The sequence below is a fragment of the Cyprinus carpio genome, chromosome B11, assembly GCF_018340385.1.
Source record: "Cyprinus carpio isolate SPL01 chromosome B11, ASM1834038v1, whole genome shotgun sequence".
In the NCBI taxonomy this organism is placed as follows: Eukaryota; Metazoa; Chordata; class Actinopteri; order Cypriniformes; family Cyprinidae; genus Cyprinus; species Cyprinus carpio.
In genome coordinates this window covers 14,965,518-14,993,172 of record NC_056607.1, presented here as the reverse complement: position 1 = coordinate 14,993,172, position 27,655 = coordinate 14,965,518, and the positions used below count along the sequence as shown (strand labels likewise).

The 27,655-nt window shown below is 37.4% G+C and overlaps 1 protein-coding gene across 5 annotated transcripts in view; it reads right to left on the bottom strand.

Moving 5' to 3' along the window:
* Positions 1–27,655, bottom strand: part of kaznb (kazrin, periplakin interacting protein b) — a 134,257-nt gene that overhangs the window by 55,579 nt on the left and 51,023 nt on the right. For 4 of the 5 annotated variants that reach the window (XM_042734088.1, XM_042734089.1, XM_019090795.2 and 1 more), the window contains one exon: positions 16,121–16,316. In XM_042734088.1, coding sequence (XP_042590022.1) covers positions 16,121–16,316 — 196 coding nt within the window. Of the gene's footprint in view, positions 1–16,120; positions 16,694–27,655 lie in introns of those variants that run through there. The other variant, XM_019090791.2, reaches the window with a different exon arrangement.

Genomic DNA, 27,655 nt, shown 5'->3' with positions numbered 1-27,655 from the left:
TGTATAGATGGTCTTTCTCACACTGTGTAAATACTACACTACAGGGTTAAAGGAGACATGAAAAAAATGAGATGAGACCCTCTATAAATTATCCCTTGCACTTTTAAAGAAGAGTGGAGGCTTGCTTAAAAATATGCAGTGAAATCCCACTGCTGTGGTGGAGGAAGACTGCCTTGTCTTACCTCTTCCTAAACTAAACACAACCATATTGGGAGTGGGAAGTCTTACAATCTGTTACACTATAGTGTCTGTAAAAGCCACTTTAAATGTATATACTGTATGCTTACTTCAGAATCAACATGACAGCATGAAAATTAAAGGCTTGCTATTCTAATGTCACACTGGCAACTTATCATATAATCTAATAAATATACACTATAAATATTTCTTTAAAGGGAGAGTTCACCAAAAAATGAAAACTCATTCATTGTTAAGTCAACTTCATAGCATTCCAAACCCATGTGCTGTTGTTTTTCCATGGAAAATATAAAAAGTAGATTAAATAAATCATTACATAGCTCTTGCTATACAACGGTTGTACTGACTGTCCATCAAGCTCCAAAAAAAAAAAAAAAGCCGTTATAGCAATAGCACTAGATTGTGCTGCTAAATTCAATGCCATTAGACATTATTAAATTATACAAATTGAAAACTAAACAAAAAATAACAATGAATAAAATTGAAATGAAAACAATCTAATCTATAATGCGTACAGGTTTGGACTTGGGAATGAGTAAATTACCATTTTTATGTCATTTTTTTCCTTTAAATGGTATAGTTCGCCCAGAAATTGCAAATTCTGTCATTAATTACTCACCAACATGTAGTTCAAAACCTGTAAGACCTTCGTTCATCTTCGAAACACAAATTGACAACGACAACCTAAATGAGGTTATTTTTGCTGAAATCCGAGTTTTGACAGCATACATTGCGTAACTACCACATTAAAGGTCCAGAAAGGACCTCATTAAAATAGTCCATATGACATCAGTGGTTCAACCGTAATGTTATGAAGCTTTGAGAATACTTTTTGTTTGCAAAGAAAACAAAAATAATGAGTTTAGTCAATAGTTTCTTCTCTTCCGTGTCAGTCTATGATGCGCCTTGAATAAAGTTATTTTTAGTTGTTTTTTTTTTGTTTGTTTGTTTGTTTTTTTCACACAAAAAGTATTCTCGTAGTTTCAAAAAATTAAGGTTGAACCACTGATGTCACATGGACTATATCATCAATGTCCTTACTACCTTTCTGGGACTTGAACCTGTCAGTTCTCGGATTTCATTAAAATATCCTAATTTGTGTTCCGAAGATAAATAGAGGTCTTTGGAATGGCATGAGCATGAACAATTAATGACAGAATTTACATTTTTATGTGAACTATCCCTTTAAGCTATTATGCTTGTTTTGGCCTTTTCTTTAGGTTGCAGAAGCAGTGGGCTTGGTTTGGTTATGCACTTCATTCCACCACACAATTTCTCTTACATCTTATTTATTTGATTTGATTGTTGATCAACAAAAACTTTTATTAAAAATTAAGATACAAACTATATAAAACGAAATTCGTTCAACAAAGAGATTTTCCACAAACAAAATGTATGAAGTGGTCAAAAATTGTGTCTGACCCACTCCTTTTCTCCTGGCGTATTGCCGTCCAATTCATTACCACACTTTTTATGATGTTTACAAAACATAGACAAATAATATTTAAACAGAAATATAAACAAAAAAAATATTTTCTTAAATGGCCACAACAATGCTGGATGTTAAAATAACTCTCTAATCAAGGACTGCAATAACCAATAAGCCCAGCAACAAATTCTGCAAGCAAGATAACCATCGCAGATCGAAAAGAGCTTTTATGAAATGAAACAGGACACAGTAACTGGCAATTACAATCTGTTTAGTGTCCAGATGGTGGTTGTTTTCTTTTATCTATACTGCCAATATGGAAAGCGGCATAAAACTGTGTTTCCCCATCTGGACCGAGGCGGTGAATTAAGGCGAACCTGCAGGATGTGGTGATTGGACTGATCAACTGGAAAAGGTCAAGCAGAAGGTTTGTAAAGCAGCCATATTTGCTGGCTGGAAAGGGCCGTCCAGCTCAGAGCTCCGAGTTGGCAGAGGTTTAACGCTAGCAGTGCCTGAAGTCTGTACAGCGACTTAGTATTCATGAAGGTTTGAGTCAGGGATTGCAGATTGACATGAGGGCCGAGTTTGTTTCCATTGTGGTCTGAAACAAAGAATAAAGAAGAAACAAAGCCCCGCAAGCTACCTGGTGGGAACTGTTGAAAAAGACAACTGTGAGAGATGCCACACTCCATTTCACACTCGTTTCAAAAGTGTGAAGTCCCCTGCTTTTCACCTCACCGCCAGCATGTGAGCAACGCTTTTACCTGTCAGCGGGCTCTGTACATCAGTGTATTGTGTATTCACAGCTGATAGAGAGTCAAGAGCAACATCAATCCTTTCAGCGAAAGAACTGCAAACAGACAGTACATGCACACAACAAGTTAAGCGCCATTGTGTAGCACAAGCACGAGAGATAATGACTTTAGTGATCACGCAAAATTCCTCAGCTAGCAATTGTATTTCTTATGAAGTGCAATGCTACAATCAGTGACCTAAATGCTAATTTTATACTGTATTGTCCTCAAGATTGGCTACATTTAATAAGATTAAGGTAGTACTATAATACCATTGGAGTGCATGTAAACAGAATACTGTGATTATGCTAATATGATTATGCTCATAATTACAGTATCCATAACTGCAGTAAAATACATGAAGTATTGCAGGTTTTAATTTAACTATATAGTTATGTACATCTCTTATGCTCACCAGCGCTGCATTTATTTGATTAAAAACACAGTAAAAACTGCAATATTGGGAAATATTATTACGATTTAAAATAATGATTTTGCTTATGTAACATAGTGATAAACAAAAACCACAAACAAGAGTATCGCATAGATCATGCAATAATTGATAATCAGAAACACCAAAGTGGAGATATTTTTAGGCACATATTCAAGAAAACCAAGCAAGTCAGAGAGACGGATTGACGATTTTGCATTTGAAGCAGGCAAATAAAATCAGCAGCAACAAACATGCATAATGCATTTGAATTGAGCACTATGTTGTGGCTTGGGCTACAATAGCAACAGTATTGGCAGAAAATGGCTGTAAAATGGCGATGTTTCTGAGCGAATAAACAAAATAAAAAGGGGAAGCAGCACATAAAAAGGATTGAAGAGTTTGGCCATTATCAGACTATGTGCATGTACACAGACTCTAACCACTAACCATTCAATGTCAGCTACAGTAGTAATGTTTCAAGTCCTTATTCAGTTGACTACAACATCTCACATGAGTTTCTGCTAAAGTCTTTCTCTGCCTCGAGGCTGCAAGTCGCCAGTATGGCACATAAACAGGAAAATGGTGGAAATAATGCCTTTTTTCTCTACTGCAGTTGGTCTTTTAAGGTAAATATAACCATTTCTTTCCCACTGAAAGGGCTCCACACATTGCAGTGCTCTTCTGATGAATGGTTTTTATTTCTGAATTGTTTGTTTACTCATTCAGAAAGGTCGTTTTAATGCACTAAAATAAACCGCACGTTTGAAAGACTACCTTGTGTGATTCTTTAGCTCTGAGCTAAAAGTAACTGATCATTCTTTACTCCTACCACAAAAGGTAATTCTTCATCCTCACATTCTGCTGAAGCGAAAGCTTTCCAGATCCCTCAACCACCAGCTAAAGTTGGACGCCCACAACCCTTCTACTGGCGGAGGTACTGAGCAGGGCTTTTGAGGTGGAGCGAAAAAGAGTTGGGTTTCGGACAACATCCCACAGCAGAATCCACAGCTGACAGACTAGCCGTGGTTAATTATGAAGCTCATGGAAAAATGTTTCAAACCAAAGCCAGTCAAAATGGTGAATGAATGAATTTCATTGTTTCCTTTCCAAGAATAAAGGAGAAGGATCTCACCATTTCTGAAGAGTCACAATATATGGCGAGGGAAGCCAATTTATTAAGACTAGATGGTGAAGGAAAATGAAATGGTGGGCTCAAGAGAAAGAACTGCTATCTGGAGGGCAGGCTTATCTTTGGCTGGAGATTAAGGCAGAGTAATTTATTAAGGGCAGAAATGGCAACATGTGAACAAGAAATTATGGAGCTGAGCACAAGACCGCTAAACCAAAAATAAAGTTCATAGATGTCTTTTTTATGACTGTCAGTGCCAGAAGGTCTCATCATATAGCATATGGTAAGCATGTGGAAGTCTGGAGAACAATATAATACTAGCAATTATCTAATCAAGACGTCCGCTGAAACAAGGTGAAAATAAACAGTAGAGTATGATAATGTGATAAAACCAAAATCGAGTCTGGATTTAATATCTTACTCAAGCTATTTATTTTTCGCTAGTTATCATGCGGCCGTGCCTCAGAGCAATGGAAATTATGTGACAGCTGATCAAACTGAGGACCTTAATTTCAACTTAATCTTCCTCCGAGAGAGGAAGAGACAGACACTATTTGCCATGATCATCTCAAATACGCTTAGAGCATCTTTTAGAAACAAATTAGATCTGTAAAATGTCCGTCACATTTCATAGCGAGTGCATTTTTACCCCACTAATCAGGGGGAAAAGTGTCTCTTCTTGGAGACCTGAACAATCTCCCATACAGAAATATGGGTTTAATTAGCAATTATACACAGCTTGACTGGTTATCATGCCCTTTTAGATAAATGTTGCTCACTAACTACAAAAGAAGCAACTTTCGTGGTCACATGAGCAAAGGTGACTGATTCTAAATCGCTCTCTTCTATTAGATCCTGCACTAGCTGCAAAACTGCCATTGAGATGAATGGGAATTCTAATGGATAGCTCTCGCCAGGTATTACGGTTTACACTTTATACTTTGTGTCTAGTAAATGAACTAGCTCTGTGCACCAGTTTTTCATTTCAATCTGTCAGAGCCTGTCACTGAATGCATACATACTGCCAGACGAAGGTCTCTGCGCGCAGCTAAAGCAATGGGGCGTTTTAATGGGATGAGCTGGGCCTTTTCAAATGAGTGCTCAAGCATTCTTCAACTTCCTCGCAAAGTTACAGTCGTTTGAAGTCTGGACTCAAGCAAGATTTGGTTGATTGAAGGTGAACTCAATGCTGGGTTTTTGCAGGAAGAAAAATGAAATGGGAGATTGAGTCTCAAACTCAAATCATTATCTCCACCTCCTATACAAGAAAAGAGAAAGGGAGTGGTGAGGAAAAAAGTATTCAGTATTTATGTGTGCTTATACAGCCAAATGGTGCTCTGGTGGAACTTAATACCCTTTGCTACTCCCTATTCATTTCTTCCCACGAGTAGTTCTTGGTCAAACCCTGGCCAGATGTTTCAACATCACTGATGATGGCTTAGAGGTGACGTCATACCACATTCACCCTACAAAGAAAGAGCATACCAATCTGTCCTCAGCATGGGAAATTACTGATAAAGTCAGAATGAAATGGAAAATCTATTATCTTAATGCATGTTAGTAATCTTATTGTGAATGGCTCATTCATACTTTTTTTTTTTCTTATTTTGTGACCTTGTAATACTTACTCAAAATGTCAGCTTGAACTGACTTCTCTCTGGTGGTGAATGCTGAATTTTTCCAATCTCTCTGTTGCTTAAACACCTTACTTTTTACTCAGATGTATATCGCAATATGGAAAAAAAGATCTTTCGCTACTTCCATAACATTGTGACTTTGAAATGTTTGCTAACTAAAGTTTTTTTGGAAGCTGTAACATTTACTAAAAATGTGCATACCATAGTTAAGAATAAATATACTAAAATGTATTTGAAATACCTTTATTTCATGCTAGCAATCAATCAGCAAGTCTCGAGGGACTAATAATTAATAATTTAATAATAATTTAATCATAATCAATAACATGAGATAAATCACATAAATCATAAATGTAGTATTACATCTTGGTTATGCACTAATTGATGTGAACGCACCAGTGAACTTGATACGTGTTAGTCAGAACATCAAAAAAAAAAAAAAAAAAATTGTATAAAATGTTTGAATATTTGCTTTAATTTGGCATGTCAAGTAAAATCCTCTTTTCATAGACTAAAATTAGATTTTTTAAATTAGAATAAAATGATTTGCATGAACTATATTTTGACTACATTTTAAAATAATACTGTTGTCAGAAGACCAAAACTGACCAACACTAGTCAACAACAATTTTAACCCTCTCTTATCTCTTCATCACTCCCACCCGCACACTTGAGCAGCGTTCCCCCTTCCCAGTCTGCAGTCCCGGTGGGAACTCTCACTCCCAGCTCTCCTGATTCCCTCCAGATGTGCATCAGGATGGATGAGACATCCAACGTATCCGTCCGAAGCGGACACAGGAAGCACTATTTCACTTGCCAGTACATAGGATGAAACTTACAGTGGCTAACATATGGTCTTCATAACCCTCAGGTTCCCGCAAAGCGATATAAACGACATGAAGGATGCATAATGTCTCATTTCCTGAGCCCCAGCCCTGTAACTACGGTCTGCTGAGAAAATATGTGGCGTGTCACAGCTTATTGTGTTATGATGAGAGGGCCTAGCGAGGGAGGCTGAGAGACAGACAGCGCGCAGTGGGCTGTGAAGAACCGGGGAAGGAGGAAAGAGAAGAGATGAGGAGAGGAGAAGGGAAGAGCCTGCAGCCAGTGCAGCACTGGAGCATGAAACAGGGCCCTGCGCTCTGCCTCGCCAATCATTCACTCTTTAGATAAAGATTTATGCCTCTCACAAGACACCCGTGGCTGAGAGATGACCAAAACGAAGAATAAACCGAGAGACAGGTCACATCAAAGCAAAGAGAGATTTTTTGAAATGGCATTCGCCGCCTACTCCTCCTCGCTTTCCGTTTAAGCAAAATCATGTCTCTGCTATATATACAGAAAATATGACACCATTCAGGCTGAGTAAAAATCATAATTTCTTTAATTTTGCTTTCACTTTGGCCACTACTATGAAGTGTTCACCACAAGGGAGCAAATCTGTGGCCAGTTTACTCTGCATTTGACTAGTGTGGAGGACAGGCCATCTGCTGCCGAGTCCAGCAGCGATGTTGTCCCCTGCTGCAGAGATGGGCAATCTCCCAAAGAAGGGTGGAGAGCCTTCAGATGATTGACAGAGCTGTCTGTATTAACACCTGCTGCTATCGGCTCCAACGTGAAAGTCAGGAAAATCTCTACAGACTATCAAAACATGATCGCAGTATGCGATCAGATGAAACGCCACAGAAATTTTACATTTCATCTTCATTTTTGTCAACAAAAATTCACTTCTAGTTAAATAAAGTCTATATGAAATAATAAAATAAAAATAAATAAATTAAATTAAATTAAAAAATAGATGAAAAGATAATGCATGACCTCTAAAAGAAAAGAACATATAATAAAATATATAACATATATATAAACTAAAGATGGAAAAGATGGAAAGGAAAATGCATGGCCTTGAAATAAGAATTTAGTCAGTAATTTTGAACAAATATAAAACAGATGCAATGGTTTAGACATTTGCCTTTTTATATTAAATGTTTCGTTGATTGATATACTACGTTAAACTTGGACAAAGTCATAAACAATCGTAATAATTCAGCCTTAATAATAACTCACCCTACACAAGTAGTTAAGTTACTTACTAAATTAAGACACACAAGAACTTCAACAGTATCAATACTGCAACATTAAGAATGCTAATACTGTAGCTAATCTGTGTAAGCAATAGAATGGCATACTTCTGTACAATGTAAGAGAAATTTAGACCAAATATGACGGGTAAAAATAGACCCCGATGACTGTTTTACAGTCCTGTCCATCACAGTGACAAATAATGATTAATTGCAGTATAACCCCTAGTTTTCGGTAATTGCTCATAAAAGGTTCCTGCAAAATTGAACCCTTTTTCAGTCTTGGTGACAGCCTGCCCCCCCAAAAAAATCAAAATCAAAAATCAACTACCATTTACTAGCAAAAAAGCTGTATTTTTTAAATTCCCTTAAACAGCTAAGGTTAATCAAGGTCACATCCCCACAAGGAATGGTTTATTCTAGACCAATTTAACCACTGAAATGGTCAATTAGTAATTCCTGGAATGGTTTTCCTTCTGGGAGACGTGTGTAGATTGGGGAGATATTTGGGGGAGTGATCTAGTCCTCTGAAAGGGCAAACTGAATTTTTCCTTCTCAGAATGTGGCTAAACTCATGGCTGGTAATAAAGTCTCCAGAGAAAAATGTGTGTGCATGTTTTCTGGGTTATTCGCCCATCCTCTGCGGTGAGGGCCTGCCCCGAGGCTATTGTTTGGACACAGTTCACCTCATGCTGCATTGGTCACAGACAGGGCGTGGTTCAGGGAGGCCACGCTTGCGGCTTGGAGATGGGAGGGGAAGGAAAAGACGGGAGGGGTGAGAGAAATGGAGAGGGGGCTCTCTGAACACTTTCCCTGCTCTCTGGGAGCTGACAGCAAAACAGGGAGATCCCAAGAGGGGAATAAGGAGAAAGAGATACTCCCTCTTCTATGAAAACAAAGCTCTACTGTAATCCATCTCAAGTGCACTGGTGCAGCTAACCAGAGCAAAGTATTACGCTAGTATTACCTCTTTTCCGTGGACATGGTGCTGGTTCTCATCTCTGGAGATCTGTGAGGCTCTCTCAGAACCATCATTTCACTTGACTTGAGAGTGAAAAACTAAAGGGGAAATTTGCACAGATGTTCTTGAGTACCACTCCACTGTTTTTAATTGCTTTTCTGTGTAAATATGCACTAGATGTATGTCTTTTGAGACATACACTAAAATTTTTGGGTCCGTAAAAAAGTTATTCTCAACAAAATTATTTGATCAGAAATACAGAAAAACAGTCAGACTGTAAAATACTATTACTATTTAAAATACTTGTTTTTTATTTTAATATATATTTTAAAAAAACTGTGATGGCAAAGTTGAATTTTTAACATGATAGTTCAGAAATCATTTTAATATGCTGATTTTATGCTCAAGTAACATCTCTTATTATCATTGTTGAAAACAGTGCTGCTTAATATTTTTGATAGATTTATGATAGATTTTTTCAGGATGAATAGAACATTCAAACAAACAGCATTTATTTAAAAATTCAAAATCTTTTGTAGCAAATGTCCATTCTTTCACTTTTCATCAATTTAATGCACCCTTGCTGAATTTTGAATGGTAGTGTATTTTAATAGAAAACTTGAAAATAGCTAATTTGATAGCAATAGTTAACAAATTAAATTTTTTATAATTTGCTCATAATCATGACCCTTTTTAAAATATAATTTCTAGATATTCTCTCAATTTTCTTTAGGCAAGAAAATGCTCTTCGTGAATCAAATCTCTCTCTCTCTCTCTGTAAAAACTTTATTCAGTATTCACAAATAACAGAAAAAGATGCATTGGTCAAAATCCATTTGTTTTTCTATCTATTTGTTTTCTTTTTATTTATTATACAATTAGCAAAAGCAAAAAAGGCCTCTAACACTAGCTTGCTCTATTCTTTTTCTATTCTATCTGTTTTCTTTTTTATTTATTATAGAATTTAATAATAATAAAAAACCTTGCTACATGTACTGCACTGACTTGTTACAGCACTTGTATATCATTGCTCTTTTGTTGATTTTGATTGCTTTCATTGTCCTCATTTGTAAGTCGCTTTGGATAAAAGTGTCTGCTAAATGACTAAATGTAAAATATGTTGAAATAGACTTTGGCATGGAGGTGGCCCAGAACCATCTTTTTAGAGATGGAAACATGTAGAACAATTTCAGGTTCTTGCAGCACTGGCACCTTGTCTGAGAAAAAGGGACATATGTAACAACCAACAAAAAAAAAAAAACCTGAGAAGAAAACTATAGGGGGTGAAAAAACATCCCTGGGTTCCAAACACCCAGCAAGCATTACTTAACCTTTCCAACAAATCCTCAAAAACTCATCCACGTTTCAGACAAAATAAAATCCCACGAAATCAGCGAGGCGCAACACCTCCCAAAGGCTGATTTAAAAGCAATTTAAAACATCACCTCCGTCTGCGGGCGCTTTATTGAGTTCACTCCATTGCATTTGTCTCTACTTATCACTTTCTCAGGGTCGTGGGGGGTTTAGCATGCTGGCTTGCACGAGTCCCACTAGTATTGGCATAAATCACAAGGGCACTGCAAAGCCATAAGCTCCACCGCAGGCTCCTTAACACCCTGCCTACAGCCTCCGGCTACTGCCGCTGATGCTAACAACGGCCTCATCTAATTTTACTCATAATGGCTTGTCACAATCTTCTTTATCAGTTTAAATTTAGTGTTATCATGTAGGATTGCTTTGTGTCGACCTGGCAGAGGAATTACAATTATGAGTGTTACTCTCTTCAGCACATCAGGAAGGAAAAAAACTGTTATTGGTTTATTGGTAAGACAGGCTGGTTGACACTTAAGACACACACGGTCGCACAGATCTACTTACAGTTCGTTTGGTCTAGCTTAAGTGAAGTTAATATCAGGTAGCCAGACCTTTGACTAAACTGCATAAGGTTTTATTCAAACTGCAGTTGATTCAGGCCAAAAAAACTACCCAGACAGGAAGAGAAAAATCTGGTGCTAAAGAAACATTTTTTATTATTAGTAATGTTGAAAACTACTTATCATTTTTGTGGAGACCATGATATATTTTTCCAAGATTCTTTGATGAATAGAAATTTCAAACGAACAGCATATATTCTTGCTGAATAAAAGTTTTCATTTCTTTTAAAAAAATCTTACTGACCCCAACTTCTGAGCAGTAGTGTATAATCTCAGTTTGTAATAAAATGTATTTTTATAAACACACGCACACACATCTGGTTAGCTACCGTTGTAGGGACTCTCCATACGCATAATGGTTTTTATACTGTACAAACTGTATTTTCTATCGCCCTACACTTTTTTACTTTCTCAAAAAAATTCATTCTGTATGATTTATAAGCTTTTGTTCCCATGGGTACCTCAATTTTGGTCCCCATCGTGACACAAGTCCCCATGAGCCTGTGTGTATTCAGTTTAAGTCCCTACCAGGATATATAAACCTGTACACACACAAAATCAGATCATATAACCTTTAGAGGCTTAAAATGCAATTTCTATCTGTCAATAAGCAATAAATAAATAAAGTGCTAGTGAATAGGTCTGATTAAGACCACATTGTAGATTTGTTTGGCTTGACTTCTCAGATGATCTTGTTTACAGCTTGTTCTGGTCTATGGACCATCAGACTTACGAGGAATGCAGCTCTCTCATGCCAGAAGTAATGCCAGGGGCCCATTCGCACTTTTACTGTCTGTCAGTCACAGAGAAATGGACCATCGATTTGCTAGCATGTTTTCTCTTTTGCAAACACCTCAGCCTTAACCCCATCTCCCCCTCTCTCCATCTTCCTTACTTTTTTTTAAGTGTCTCTTTCATGGTTAACTCTGTCTTCAAGGGCCACTATGGTTGCATTTGCCAATATGGCAGTCAGTCTTAAACTTAAACTGACACCTAGCTGTTTAAGGAGCCTTTGAATATAGGACAGGTGTAGTACAGACCTCTGTTATGATTCTGCTTGGTTGGCATTATATGACATTGAGATCGCACCTTTCAAGCATTACTTAATCCGTATGGTGACTTGACCAATTTGCAACATCAGACTTCCCATCAGGCAGTCAAGAGTGTGCAGATGTCAATGCATTAGACTTTTTCTCATTTGTCGTGTAAGTGTTCATCTCTAGGGACGCATAGGCTCGACTCTCTCAGCATGAGATGTGAGCAAAAGAGCTCTGCTTGGCCTACTTTTCATTTTCACACTTTTCACATTCATTCGCTTGCATTTAGAGGCGTAATCTGTTTGATCTCGCCAAGCAAGAAAGTGAACTTTGTAGTGTGATGCCTCACTTTTTCATGTAGATTTGACACCTGAGCACCAACCAGCTGGAATTGTGAATAATGTATTAGGCGTTAGCAGTATTGATTTTTAGAGAACTGTTTCCATTTTAAAAGATCAGCACATTTATATTATGTGTACATTTATTTTTCCCTCTTGAGACTTAATGTGTATCTGATTATGGTAATACAGTCTATTCATTTATGAACCAAAGTTTAACATACTATTGTCAACAAACTGTTGGGAAAAGCAAATTGTAAGAAAACTATGAAAATGCAAAGACAGCATCCATATGGCTCTGAATTATGCAAAGCCTGATATGATTGACATATCCGCCCTTGACTAGGGAGAAAATATTTATAATATGCAGAAGGGAATGCAGATAAGATGAAAACTCTCCACTACAGTGGTTGATCTTAAGGGCCATTCACACCAAGGATGGTAACTACTGTATTTAATGATCATTTTAAGTCCACACCGCAGATATACCGATCCCAAGAGAGAAACAGTATTATTGGAATCACTTTCAGCTGATGAAGGATAAAAAAAAGTTTGCTGTCCAATTACAATCAAGCTGACTTTAGAGAGCCTGAGAATTTAAACTGACAGTTAACAAAACTGTAGTGGCACTAACAATAAACAGAACATTGCCAACTGTTGATGTTAAAACTAAAAAAAGTTAGAACAAAATAAATTCTGCATTTGTGACACTGAGGTCAGATGTTCTTTTACTGAAGCATCTTGCAAGTTGGATCATCCGGAATGTATCATCTCAAATTAAGTTCTGCTGAAACCAAAGACACTCTGAAGTTTTCCAGTTTCAGTTTTATCCAAATTGTAATGTTATGATCATTTGTAAATAAAAAAATAAATAAATTAAGAAATGCAAAATGACAATTTTGAATAAATGCTACATTAAGGTATCTAGGTCTATTTTTATGGGTGACTATACATTTTGGGTTACGTGTGCAACTACAGTACATGTTCACATGTGTAATTCCTTCTAAATATAATCTGATGCTCTTATCTGTTTAAGTTCTTAAGATAATTAGTTGCAGATGAGTCTGAACTTCATTCTCAATCTGATAGGCCTAATCACATCCCTGTACGAAAAAAAAGCAAAAGCACTGTATTGATTTAATTTTTGCCTTGTTGGTGGCGCTCACTAAAGTAAAAGAAAACTATTATTATTACACTCACTCATACTGCGGGTTAGGGGTTTAAACAAGCCTAATTTTCAAACTTTGCAACATAAGCATGTATGCCAATTACACCTCAAATTGTGCTGCTTGTTGAGGAGAACTAAGCCATTAGCTTTGTAAACAATCCAACTGGATAATCAAAAAAAGTATTTAATTTATCATTAATATATAATATTATATAATACTGTAAAATGTAATGTTATTATTAATTAAGATGTTTTTTTAAAAAAAGCATACTATCATAATGTAAAATGAAATGATAGCTCCCCTCCCCCTCAATAACAATACAATTCTTGAAACTTCTAGACTCATACAATACTACTTTAATAATATATATAATGCATACACCCACAACATTGTGGTAGCAAACTGGCATATTCTTCAGATCAATCTAGTTTTCGCCTTCAGATCCTGTCATCACACAAACTTTTCTTGTCATCTGAAGATGGAGGCGAGCCAGAGCACAACTGGATGCCACATCTCTCCATTAGGCTGTCACAGCTCATTAAACCCCGGACTGCTTTCAAGTTTATATTCCGAGTGAGTCCGCCTGCAACACGGAGTAAACATTTTGTGTTTGTATCCAAGTGAAAAAAGTTATTAGTGGCAATAAATGGTTGTGTGACTCCTAAAAGGTCAGGATAGTGGAAAAATGTGCACAAAAAAAATTGCAAAAATGAAATTGAACCTAATCCAAATCCAGCCCTACACCAAACATGACTTTTGTGGCCTTAGCCCTTGGCTCGATAACGACGGAAGGATGTGAGCAGAACACAAATGAACCCAGAGCCCTGATTAGAAGAATGCTGTTTTTTGAAACGGGAGGGGGGCGGCTTTGTGTTTAAACTATGAGAGCAACTCCCACATACAGCAGGACAGAGGAATGTGTATCTGATTACATTCTGCCTGCTCAGCCTCCGGCTCTACCATGTAAACAGTCACCTGACTTAGAGAGAGAAAGAGAGAGAGCGACTGAGGGGGGCCGAGAGAGAGGGAGAAGCATTACATCAGTGCGCTGGTAAAGAGGAATGTGGGTTCACTGCAGTGAGATGCCTTAAACCCATGTGAAAAGAGAGAGAGAGAGAGAGGGGAGCTGTGCTGTTCATACAATCTCATTCATTAGGGTCCTGCTAATAACACCTGTTCAAACACAGTGTCTATCACACTCGCTCTCTCCGTCTGAAAGAGTCCCAGCCTGCCGAAGAACACCAGGGGGATGGCCGACCACTGCTGGGTTGCCCTACATGCTGTAACCCCTATAACATCATCAACCTGACACAATATCAATACAGTGGTCCTCGCCCCGCACACCCAGACACTGTCCAAACTGCTTAACACCACCTCTAGCCTGAAAAAAAAAACTGCCTTGGGCTATGAAATCTCTGCAGCAGAACCGGACGGATCTCACCACACCTAACTTCCGTTTCAGAGAGAACATGGAGTGAAAGTTGAGATGGCAGGCCAAAAAAAAAAAGATGAGTCACAACACAAAATGTTATATGAGACTTTACAATAACACTTTACAATAGGGTTTAATTAGTTAATGCATTTGGTAACATTCAACAATAGTTATACAACATGAACAATTATTCATCTAGGTTAATGTTATGAATATACAATTGTTCATTATGGTGAAAAGTTTGAAAGAAGTTAATACAGTATATATAGCAAGTGATGCATAATTTTTTTTTAAAAGTGACAGTAAAGACATTTATAAAATTACAAAATATATCTATTTCTATTTTCAAAGCTGTCCTTCTGAACTATATATTCATCAAAGAATCCAGAAAAAAATCAGCATCACAGGTTTTACAAAAATATTAAGCAGCACAAATGTTTTTAATATTGATAATTAGAAGAAATGTTTCTCGATTTCTGAAGGATCATGTGACACTGAAGTAATGACTGCTGACAATTCAGCTTTGTCAGGAATATGTTACATTTTAAAAAACATTTGAACACTAAGTTTAAATTATAATATTATTTCACAATATTACTTTTTTAAATGTATTTTTAATCTAATAAATGCAGCCTTGGTGAGCACAAGAGACTTCTTTAAAAGACATTTAAAAAACAGTCATGCATTTTGATTTATATAACTTGAAGTGATAAAAAGTTACTAAAACAAACACGGGTCATCTGATGTCATCAAGTGCTTTTAATGATAGTCATCTCGACTTAAAGGGATCGCTCACCCCAAAAAAATAATTTTCATCATTTACATAACCACATGTAGTTTTTTATTTTTAAAAGAACATAAAAGATATTTTGAGAAATGTATCAGTGTTTCATCTTTGGAATAAAGTATTTCTTTAACATTGTTACACATGGGAAAATGGCAGTAACCACGAGTTTAAAAGTTAATTTTCTGTGGTACCAAAACTGCAAACAATAATAGTGTTAAACACTATCCTGTCTGCCACTGGTTAACAAACAGGCAGTATTGTCCCAAACTCATACCATTGGTTAAGTCAATATCGCTATGTTGGGCTTGTCAGGATGCTCCAAAAATAATGTCTTAATAGTTGTCTTAAATCTATAGAAGATAGGATAAAAAAGTGTTTTAACATCATAAAAAAGACACACTTTACCTTTAACTAAGTTTTAGTATTAGAACTGAACCACGTGTTTCATGTTATTCCGTGTGAATCAGTCAGAGTTATGACGACAACCGAACCCGATGCCAGGTTTCATTTTTCTTCTCTCTCTCTGGCCTCTCTCCGCCTGATATGTCACAGCTGCATTTGAAATCCGTCCCACCGGCTACCCGGGAAACGGGAATAGGCAGTAAAGAACGGGATCAACTGCCCCCGTCCTCCCCTCTTTACTTTCTTCTCCCAACAAAAGCTCATTCCCACCCACAAACCCCTTAAAAATAACTATTTGCTGTTCTCCACAGTAACAAGTTGAACTGACCAAACACCGAAGCAAAACTTGACACACATCTTACCGTGGAGGTGGTGTTGGTGGTTCTGCTGGTTGTTCTCCAGGCCGGCAGGGTTGCACGCCCCCAACTCGGCCAGTCTGCGGCTGGTCGCAGAGAGCTCGGAGCGCAGGTTGGTCACCTCCTGGCTGGCCGACTGGATGGCCCCATCGATCCGCTGAGCCAGCTGCTTGTTGTCTTCCATCATTTTCAGGATTTTGCCCTGAGAAGCAAATCCACACAGAGGTGCATGGTGTCAAGGGCTCTGTTGGGGGTAGAACAAGCCACAGGTCCCCGTTCCCCCTTTATCCCTCCTCGGCTGCCACAGTTTAGACCATACATACAAAACACGCTGGAGAAGAGAAAAAAAAATCCCAAGTCTGACTCCCCTCCTCCTTATCCCAGCAGAAAAGACCTAATCACTACCTGTCTTCTGTTAGTGTGTGAAAGACAGCTGAGCATGTGGTAGATTAAGAGAGAGAGAGAGCATGTGAAAGAACGCAACAGACAAATGAAACAGCAGGTAGAGGAGTGAGAGCGAGAGTTCCCGCTGAAAAACTGCGCTCCCAGCAGCTGCTTCCAGAGAGAACACAGTGCATTGAGAGATGACATGCTCTCTTTTAAACGGAACGTACCATGTGTGCCAGACTTCTGGGGGAGAGAGGGAGGGAGCTAAAGTGTGATGTTTCTGAAACTGTGAACTGCAGGCTTTGCCTCTGAGAGCCTCCTAGATCATGGCAGTTTGCAATAAGAAAATAACTGTTCTTATGTGGCCAAGGTGGAAAATTAATATGACTTTTTTGCACTTCCTTGATCCCTCAACATACACTTGTCAAGCTGGATACATCTATTCTCTTGGACAAACACGCTCCCACCCCTTTCCCTGTCTTTTCATTTCATATTCATTCTTTTGTCCCTGGGAAACGCTCCCCCACTCTTGAGATTGTGGATGGGGGTGGGTCAACTCAACTCGGAGAGGAACCGGGCAGACCTCGGTGCTGGACAGGAGGGACAGCTATTAGTCCAGCCCCCTGCACACAGGAAGCGAAGAGAATTACACTGAAAGCAATCAATCTCCTCACAGGTTCAAAAGTTTGGGGCTGATTTTGAAAAGCCCTCTGGTCTTCAGAAGCAGACCCAAAATGGTTTACCCTTTCCCAGAAGTCTCATGCAACAGATTGAAAAAGTCTTATGTCCTTTAGGTATGGGATTCAAACAAGATCCTATGCTGTTCAGTGAGATGCTGGTCTATTAATTTTTGACAGACTTTGAGGTCATCCGTAATCTTAAATGCTGCATCATATATCCCAAATATCTTGCCTTTTGAACAGGAGGAGGAAGAACCATAACATGTAATAATTTTTTAATTGGCAGATTATCCAAATGTTCAATTCAAATCAATTCATGCATTAATAAATAAATAAATGAATGAATTAATTAAGAAAGAAAGAAAGAAAGAAAGAAAGAAAGAAAGAAAGAAAGAAAGAAAGAAAATTGATTATATTCCAAAAAAAAGAATAAATATAATGCATTAAATAAAATCTACGCTTTTATCAAAAATGAATTTAATTGCATTCAATGTCTACATTATATCTATTCATGCATTAACTGGGGTAAAATAATAATAAAGAAAAAAAATGCATTTGGCAGATGCTTTTATCTAAAAGTGAGTTATATTCCATTCAAGGTCTACATTACATTAATTCGTGTATAAACTGGAGCAGCAAAATAATAAAAGTAATAATTAAATAAAAAGTAAAATAAAATAAAAAATAAAAAACTATTTATGCATTTGGCTGATGCTTTTATCCAAAGTAAATTACACTGATTACACTGCATTCCCAATCTTTATTATATCAATTGATGTATAAACTGGGGAAAATAATAGTAGTAATAATAATAACAACAACAATAACAATGCAATGTAAAAATTAATTACATTGCATTATAATTTCTGTCCAATAAAATGCCATTGATTAGCAACAGCAAGATTGATTCTTAAACTAAAACCCACTCGCTATGCTGATATGTGCTCATTAATCTATTTCATGGGTCTTTAATTTTAAACTGAAAAGAGCCAACAGATGAACGCCTGTATCACCTATTAGAGGGTAACATAATGAAGCAACATCAAAGCTTTATTTCAGTGTATACTCACTAAACAAAGACCAAATGCATGTGCTGAGACAAAAAGAAACTTGACTGGTGTATGCACAAAGTAAATGAATTGGATTGACTGCCAATCATCTATTTTGTATCAAGGGTGGCAGAACATCATTCCAGGTGAATTTAACCCCTGCTTATGACTATAATCAACACCAGCTCTTATTGGAGTGGCTTTTACATTCCCCAAGCAAAACATTTGCTGAAAATGAGCAAAATCACTCAAATTGATGGGGTGTGAGTGAGAGAAGCAAATCTGGTGAACCATCACACCAAAAATTGTGAACACCTATCATTTCATGGCTCTGACTGAGAAACATCCTCATTAGTATTCACAGGAAGCGATGCCAGAAATGAATGGGGCACAACAGAGGAATCCATACTAAAAACAAGCATAAAATTTGACAGTTTATGACAACAAACTAAGTTTTTACTGTCTGTGGATTGAAGGAGTGAAGGATTTTCATTTGCATCCATCTCACTCATGACTGAAAGATGTAAAGCTATAAAAACAGCAAAAGTCACAAAGTTTTTTTAGCAGGTTCCAAACGGATTGATTTCCATCAGAAATGAGCTGGAAAAGCACCACATCAACTGTGCTAACACCATTCATACTGAGATTCAGACTGCAGCAGAAAAAGGCAGTGCTTTGTTTTCAAATCCCATCCCCGAAACCACTATAGTCGCTCAAAAGAAAAGAGAGAGAGAGTTAGAAAGAGAACAATAAGGAGTGGTGGAGAAAGAAAGAAAAAGAAAAATGTTTGAAAAAATCTAGTCCAGTGCGTTTCATATTCTTTGAATTTTCCATTCCACAGAAGACATAGAAAAGATCTCAGTCACATTAAAAGTCACCTCCATTGACTGGAACACACCAGGCCGCACAAAGCACCCAGAGTGAACAATGCTGAATGTCAGTGGGAAAAGACAAAGGGCAGGAACTGGACAGCGAACAGTTGTTCCATGGATTTTACAACAAGGCCTTTCCCCAGGCTTTGCTGTTGTCACCTGCCTTTTGCCAAGAATATGCATAGGCCGCTTGCCAAACAGAGTCAGCTCTGCAGTCAAGAATGTAGGCTGCTTACATTCTTTTAAGGGTTAGTTCACGCAAAAATGAAAATTAGCCTGTGTTTTACTCACCCTCAAATCATCCTAGGTGTATGTGACTTCCTTCTTTCTAAAAGAGTAGCTATATAGTTTTAAAAAAAATCCATTCACATCTTAATGAATATAGTTTGAATATCAATCATATCTAGCTGTGCCACACATGCAGCAGGGGGCAAAAAAAGTTTCAGTAACATACTGATTGACTAAGAGACTGAATTTTGGGTCCCACTGTATATTAGGTGGCCTTAACTGCTATGTACTTACATAAACTGTGTTCATATTATATTGCAAAACACCTTTGCTGCTATTGAGGTGAGATACGGGTAAGGTTAGGGACAGGTTTGGTGGTACGGGTAGGTTTTAGGGTGGGTTAAAGTGTAAAGGATGTGCCATCAGTGTAACTATAAATGTAATTACATAAATTAATAACAGATTTAATTACATGCAGGTATTTTTGAAAATATAATTACAATGCAAAAACATGACACAATAAGTGCATTGTGTCAAATGATTAAATAAAATGTAAGTACATCGTAGTTAAGGCCACCTAATATAAAGTGGGACCGAATTTTGTTGATGAAAATTACTTTTGTTTTGTTTAAAAACATGTTGATATAGTTTGTATCAAAATTAAACTTTCTTTCTCCTTTGACACGTTCAAAATTAAATAGAAAATATAAATATTTAATAACTACCATTTTTGTCCTTTAGTGTGACGTAATTGTCCAACAAGTCATGGGAAAAATTATGTTAATTATAATTTCATATTAAAATAAATAGCACTATATGAAAATAAGTGTCTAAAAATGAAAATAAATCTCTCTCATGCTATTTAATTTATGCTATTAATCTTAATTTTTGCTGAAAACAGGATACACCAGTAGAAGAACAGCAGAACCAGTAGACCACAGTGGACCAGTAGAAGCAGTCGAGCAGAAGAACAGCAGAACAGGACAGCAGTCTGTAAATATAAACTTTCTGTAATATAGAAAAAGACCCATGTGAAAGTCTCAGCACTGAACTAGTTTTAACCACCATTACAACACATTTTTATGAGATTGGACTCCTGAGGAATTGACACCCATGAGTATCATAAAGGAGAGAACGTTCACAGGATCCACACAGCTCTGAGAGTCATTAGTGCAGCAGTTTAACTGGACTCAGGATGAACTGGGGCTGTCAGGGTGAACGCTGTGTGTGAGCGGTATGAGTTACAAACTGGATATTTTTGGATAAGTTCAGAGAACTAGTACTACATTTGCTTCTTAATGATGTAAAAAGCCCTATTCTGACAGCAATTGTTTCTTATGTGGATGTCTATAAAAATAAATTCACATGGCACCTCAGTGATAAAATTAATTCGTCTGGCGATTTATTAATGGTATGAAGCGTGTTCTGTGATCCTACAAACCCGGGAATGTGCTGCTCACGTCATCAGTCACATATTTGTCTGCTGTAAATAAAATGTCATATGCTTGGAAATAAGAATAAATTCCTATTTAATAATATGCTATTTATTATTTATGTAAATCTCCTGTTTAAAAATAGTAAAATAGACACGCTATAGTTGGAGTGGTTTTGGTCTTGCACTTTATCTCTCAAAATGATGGATGTCGTTAAAAATGTGGAGATTTGCAGAAATAAATTAATACAACTTCTTATTTACATAAGGTTAACATAAAGCTATTTGGTTTATATTTGTATGTATGTTATTGTAGGCCTATATAATATATATATTAAAGTTGTATTGCATACCTGTTGCTGGCATAATATTTACGTGTTTTTCTTCTGTTTCTTCTTATTGTTCTTAACAGCTCCCACTCGCTGTGGTGGAGCAGTTATGAAATAATGTTCTTGTACTTTCCAGCATTTCAGTAATAACTATGCATGCAAAATATAGCTTCAAGCAGCGATTACCGGGGTTCAAGCACTTAAGGCATTTAAGCATACAAGAGAAAATACATTACATATTATTTAGCAAGGCTGTACATACCTAAATCAATGATTAAAAAAGCATTTTTGGGAAATCCAGGTAATTTACCTTAGAAATATGTTTTTTAACATTTATGACTGCTACAGCGCCAGCTGTGGTCCGATCCCCTTAAAAGTTTGCATGATTGTTTAGAATCACCTGTTGCATGTGCTCAGCACATTTCAGTACAAGTTTTGTTTTTTCCTCTAGGCTTTATAGGATTTGGGGTAAATTTGGAAAGGCCCCTTTTCTAAATGACCCCGTTATAGCTTCTTAAAGGGTCAATTTATTTATTTCTTTATTATTATTTTTTTTGATAATTATTGGCCTAGAGAGTCCAGAGAATTGAACTGCAGTGTTTTTTCCAGATTGAGCGAAAAACCTATAGGACTAGTTTGCAAAAGTAGGTTTTTTACATCTTCTCAATCACTTAACAAACGATTTGATTGACAGCAGTTGTTCAAGAGGCAAAGTTGTCCAGAATAAGGAGTTCTAACATATGATATGAATATTGTGTGCATGTGCAAAAAACCATGCGACATACAATCGTTTATGCCCTTGAAAAATGCGATATCGGCCCAAGTGGCTGATTTCTTTAAAATTTCTCTCAGACCTTTGGGGCCGTAAGCGGAACAGGCCAACCAAGTTTCATTCCTATCGGCCTCCATTCACCTTGTCTAACAGGTGCTCAAAATTAGTCGGGCAATTGCGGCCATGTTTTTTGAGATATGCAAATGTCCTTGTAGACACTTGCGGCACTTTGGACCAAGACCACACCAATTTGTGCAGTTATAGCCATTTTTATGTTTTTTCCCCTCACCATGTGGCCAGGCTCCAGGATTTTTTCCTTTGACCTCAAATTGAGCTTTTAAGCCCCGTTCACACTGCCAGCGACACACAGTGACATGCTCCCATTAATTTTCAATGGAGACCTGGCAACTTCTGGGGACACGAGCACCTGTGACCATTGGCGACAGAATGTGGGTGTTTCAAGAGATGCGAGTCAAGCAACAAAAGTTAAGAAATGTTTAACTTTATGCAAATGAAATGTGAATTTCACAAGCAACAACCAATAGGAGTGAAGAATCTGTCAGTGGAGCTCACACGTCACCGCCTCGAGTGCCAGCAGGAAATATTTCCTGAGCGATTTCACTGTTTTATATGATTTGACCGTAACCACTTACATGGATATTAAAAAAATAAATGCTAAATTTCGCTCACAATCAAATTTAAGAGCCAAGGATTCCAACAACCTGAGACTGATGGTTTAGGACTTATAAGCGATTTTATACTGTTGTTTGCTGTAGCACCCCCGTCAGGCAGATTGGGGTGAGCCTCCAAGTTTCAAGCCTCTACAACTTGCAGTTTGGTCTGCACGATCAGTTTTACATGGAGATCGCTGATCCGTGGCCATTCTAACAATTACAACAGGGTTTCAGCGCTACACGCTTGAACTTAATTACAGCGAATCCCCTCTTGTAAACTCAGAGATGTGGATTTGGATGGCAATTAATTTACCACACGACCTTGGCGTTTGTCAAAAAACAGTAGGTAATTCGGTCGTGATTTTTTACATAGGTGGTGGGTGAAAAACCCCGGCATTCTGGATTTGGACAACAATAAAATCACAGAATAACCTCTGTAAAAGCTGCAAATAGCTTACGTCCCCATGAGAAACCATTACCGTCTGAATCTTACTAAAGTCATATACTTAAAACATTATCACCTGTTTTCCCCATACTCCATTTCTCTCAAAACTAATGTCATTAGACAAATGCGTAAATGTCAGTGTGTTCTGCTTACGTGATATTTCAGACATAATTCAGTGCCAATTAAATTCACAATTCATATATGACTTTACAAATCCAGATGGTAATTTCAAACAATAATAAACAGATAAATCTGTTAAGAAGATCTTTTCTCAGATTGCATGTTAACAGTGGCAGCCCTTAAACCTTAAACCTCCAAAAATATTAAACAATACAACTGAAGAATACATAAAAACCTAAACTTACTACAGAATGGAAGCTAAGTTGTAAGGACAGACTAACCTAACTAATTAAAAAACTATAATAACCTGGCATCAAGTGATTATTCAGTGCTGGCACATTCCCTGAGAGGACCCAACCGCATTTCCTCTCTTGGGATGTCTGCTTCTCTATTGAAAAACTTTCCAAATAGTTGTTATTCATTCGTTTGTTTGGTTGCAGCCGTAAATAGCATGTGATTAAGCAAGTGCACTTAAAACAAGGTATTGATAAACAAGAGGCTGGTCTGGTTAATTGAATATCGATTCATGCCAGGTAAACTGGAATATTTGCTGTTTTGTTCTCAAAGAGAGCAAGAGAGTTTGGTGAGCACAGCCAACTTTTTATGAAGCTCATCAGGGTGCTGTGTGAAAATCCTTCGACTGCCAACTCTGTTTCCTCAACTGAGTCAATGTGTGTGTGAGGGGGCGTGAGAGAGCCGAGTACAGAGAGATCATGGGCATGTGTGAGGTCAAGGGCTCTTCCCACAGACCACTCTTACAACACTGAATTTATTTACTAGCAGGGTGTCTAAAACCACAGGAAAGAGCAATATAATTTCCTGAGTTAGGACTTGAGCTTGTTGATGAAGAACAGGCTTAGCTTACGTACTTTCCTCAATCTTTCCTATAGGGTGGGTGACCGGATGATGAAGATTTGTTGTTTTTGGGAGACAGAGGAAATTATATGAATGAACAATATCAATGACCATTTAAGAACCGATATACAATATACTGATGGGTAATTAACATGAAAGCTTTTTTCTCAACATCATGATTCTTTTTTTCACCATTTTAAACATGATCTTATCTTCATTTTAAATGGTCTGCAGAGTTACAATGTTCAAAATGACAAAGAAGTATAAAAGAATAGACACAATGCTGTTTAAATAAGTTGATGTAGTACAGAACCTCACTCCAATTTCCCAGTATTTCATATCAAAGATAATGATATTAAATGTTTTTATGTTTTGGGGTCAGAATGCTTTTATATTCACCAAAGCTGCATTAAAAAAAAAAAAAAGTACAAACAGTAACAATGTACAATATTATTACAATTAAAAATATAATATTTTAATACATTTTAATATGTAATTTATTCCTGTGATGGCAAAGCTGAACTTTCAGTTACTCCACAATCCATCTGAAATCCAAATATGCTAATCTGCAGCTCAACAAATTTTTATTATTATTAATGTTGAAAACAGTTGTTCTGCTTAATATTTTTGTGAAATCCATGAAACAACCTCAAAAGAACAGCATTTATTTAAAATAGAAACTGTCACTTTTGATCAATTTAATGCATTCTTGCCAAATATTTTTTTAAATCTTACTGACCCAAACTTTTAAACTGTAGTGTATCTACTTTATATAGAATCTAATTTAAACCAATAAAAAGACAACTGTGACTTTATATCTCACAATGTGACTCTGTATTTCTTTATTTTATGCTTTATCTCAGAATTACCTTGGTGGAAATGGGCTCCTATATATATATAGAGGCAAAAAGAGTTACATTTTACACATAAGTGTGTATAGAAATGTGAGAAAGGTCTGTAAATTCAGCTCATTACATATCTGTGAAAGTTTCATCTACACATTTTCCACAATAATCATGAGAAGAATGCACCAGTACGTTTGTCCTGAAACATGTGCTTTCAAAACAGTTTCTGGGAACTGGGTCTCTAAAGCCTCTAAAAAGTTTCTGAAATTGCAAGTTGTGCAGCCAATCACTCATATAAGAATGGCAGTCACTTAAACTGTAATTACAGAGACACGTTCCCTGCTAATGCAGAAGAAACACTGTGTGTTCTCTGCTCAGTTAGTTTAGTAAAATGAACAGAAACCTATAAATAATAAGGCTAGTGCATTGTGGGAGAGTGTGTAAATGTCATAACTGGGCAGATGAGAGTACATATTTCTGTGTGTGCTTGTGCAGGAGCATGTTTGTGCGTGTATGTGACTGGCAGAACACTGCGGTTGGCCTTTGGTTTGGTGGCCCAAGCACTGTGAGGGACAGAGGGGCATTGACACAGAGCAGCGCCAGGGGCAACAGACGGAAGCCAGCCCCTCATTCTTCATCTCTTATTGGGCTGAATGAATGCGCTGACTCCTAAACTAACAAATATAGAACAATGACAGAGCCCGAAGGCCTGACACAGCCCTGTCGCAGCCCCCTCTCCTGCCACTTATCAGTCTAACTAGTTACTACATCCATCATTATTAATAGGCAGCAACAGGGCAAGATCTGGTCTCCGAAGAGCACCTGTGAAAGCTGCAAAGATGTGTAAATTATAAAAGTACAATGTCAGAGAGTTAAGGTGCATATAATTAGGCCCAAAACCCAGTCAAACGTACACCTCCCACACCACGTGCATAGCCTCACAGGGAAAGAAACATGCTGTTTCTCATTAAACCGCTGCTGCTCTGCTGCTGGTATAACCGTTAACACTCCACATCACCATGGAAATAAACAAGTTCATCTCCCAGGCAACAAAAAGAGAAACATATTAACTTGTATAATAAATGCAATTTGCGAACATTGAGAACAAGGATCTTTGCAATACAGTCAAATGTATATCACTTTTCCTGGTCTGGGCTGGTCTAACTGGTTTACAATTAAGATGTTCACCAGGAAAACTAGTTGATGAAACTAACATGATTTAACAAGGTCATGCTAGTTAAGTTAGTTATGAGACCTGGCAAGAATAGCATGCCCACATTGCACACAAGCTGGCAAGCGATAGCAAAAAAACTGCCAGTTCCAAACCTTACGCAACCTCAGGGAACTGGCAAAGTTTGCCAGATTTGAGTGGCTTCAAATGTAAAGTTTACTCAGAAATCTTACATGATGTTTCTTGAGCAGCAAATCAGAATTTTAGAATTATGTGACACTGAAGCCTGGAGAAATGGCTGCTGAAAATTCATCACTGGAATAAATTATATTGTAAAACATTTCTTATATGTTTTATCTCTCTCTCCAATTTCACTTCCATTCTCCTCTACACTGTCCTATCATCAAAAAGGCAACTGTGAATACGTGAATAATTCTAAGCCAAGACAAGCGCAAGAACTACATATTAAAGGGTTAGTTCACCCAAAAATGAAAATTCTGTCATTATTTACCCTCATGTCGTTCCAAACCCTAAGACCTTCGTTCATATTCAGAACACAAATTATGATTTTTGATCAAATCTGAGAGCTCTCTATAGGACCCTCCGTAGACAGCAATGCAACTGCAATGTTCTCAAGTCCAGAAAATAAAAACAGTCCATGTGGTTCAACCCTAATTTTACAAGGCTTACAATAATTTTTGTATGCAAAGAAAACAATAATATAATTTATTTAATAAATCTGCAGAATTTTTTTTATTTTAATGTGATTTTTTTTTTTTTTTTTTTTGAGTGAACTAACCCTTTAAGCAAAAAGTCAAAAGTCTGGCTAGGGTCAGTGCCGATAGCTTTATGGGTCACTGCATAAACTGCATACAGCATCACTGCACTACGGGCGTTCAGAGTACAAATCCTGGCTCAAAGACCTTTCCTGATCACGTCCACCCCCCCGCCCCCCACACTACTGTCAGCTCTACACTGTCCTATCATAATAAAGGCAAAACATAAAAAAATAAATCTTAAAATAAAAAATCTGTCTAGGCAATAATATGGTAGGTATTCGACACACCAGCAACCAAAACAAACACAGCATACACAGGTGATCAGTTCTGCTCTTTTCAGCAGGGAGCTGATCCATATCACAAGCAAACAACATCCCAAACCCATGGATGCATTGAATTTAGCCCCTATGTCCTAGCAAGGCAAATTCAGCTCAAACACAGATAAATCCAGCGTAAATGAAGCCAGGCTATGTTGACTTAGATAAGAACTGGGAGTTTGACAGCAAGATAACAATCCATACCTCCCCAAAGCCCATCCAATAGAACCATCCGCTCCCACGTTCAACTCCAGTGCTAGTTCCCACTTCCACCAGCATTCTAGATAACGGCCTAATACCCTCACACAGCAGCGTGATTCCTCCATCCCCGATAACACGCGCTCTGAGTCGCGGTGCTGAGATGCTGAGGGCTCTGATGGGGATTATGATAAGGCTGGGAGGTTTGGAAAGGAGTGACAAGAAAGAAATGTTTTCTCTACCTTGAACCTGTTGGCTAGCTTGACTTTGAAGGGGCCAAGCCATTAAATCAAAAGCGAATCCATGTCAAAATGCTAAAATGTTTGGAAACGTAAGCAAGAACTTTCTGTCTAGCTTGGATCTGTGGTACGCCACTTAAATATAATCA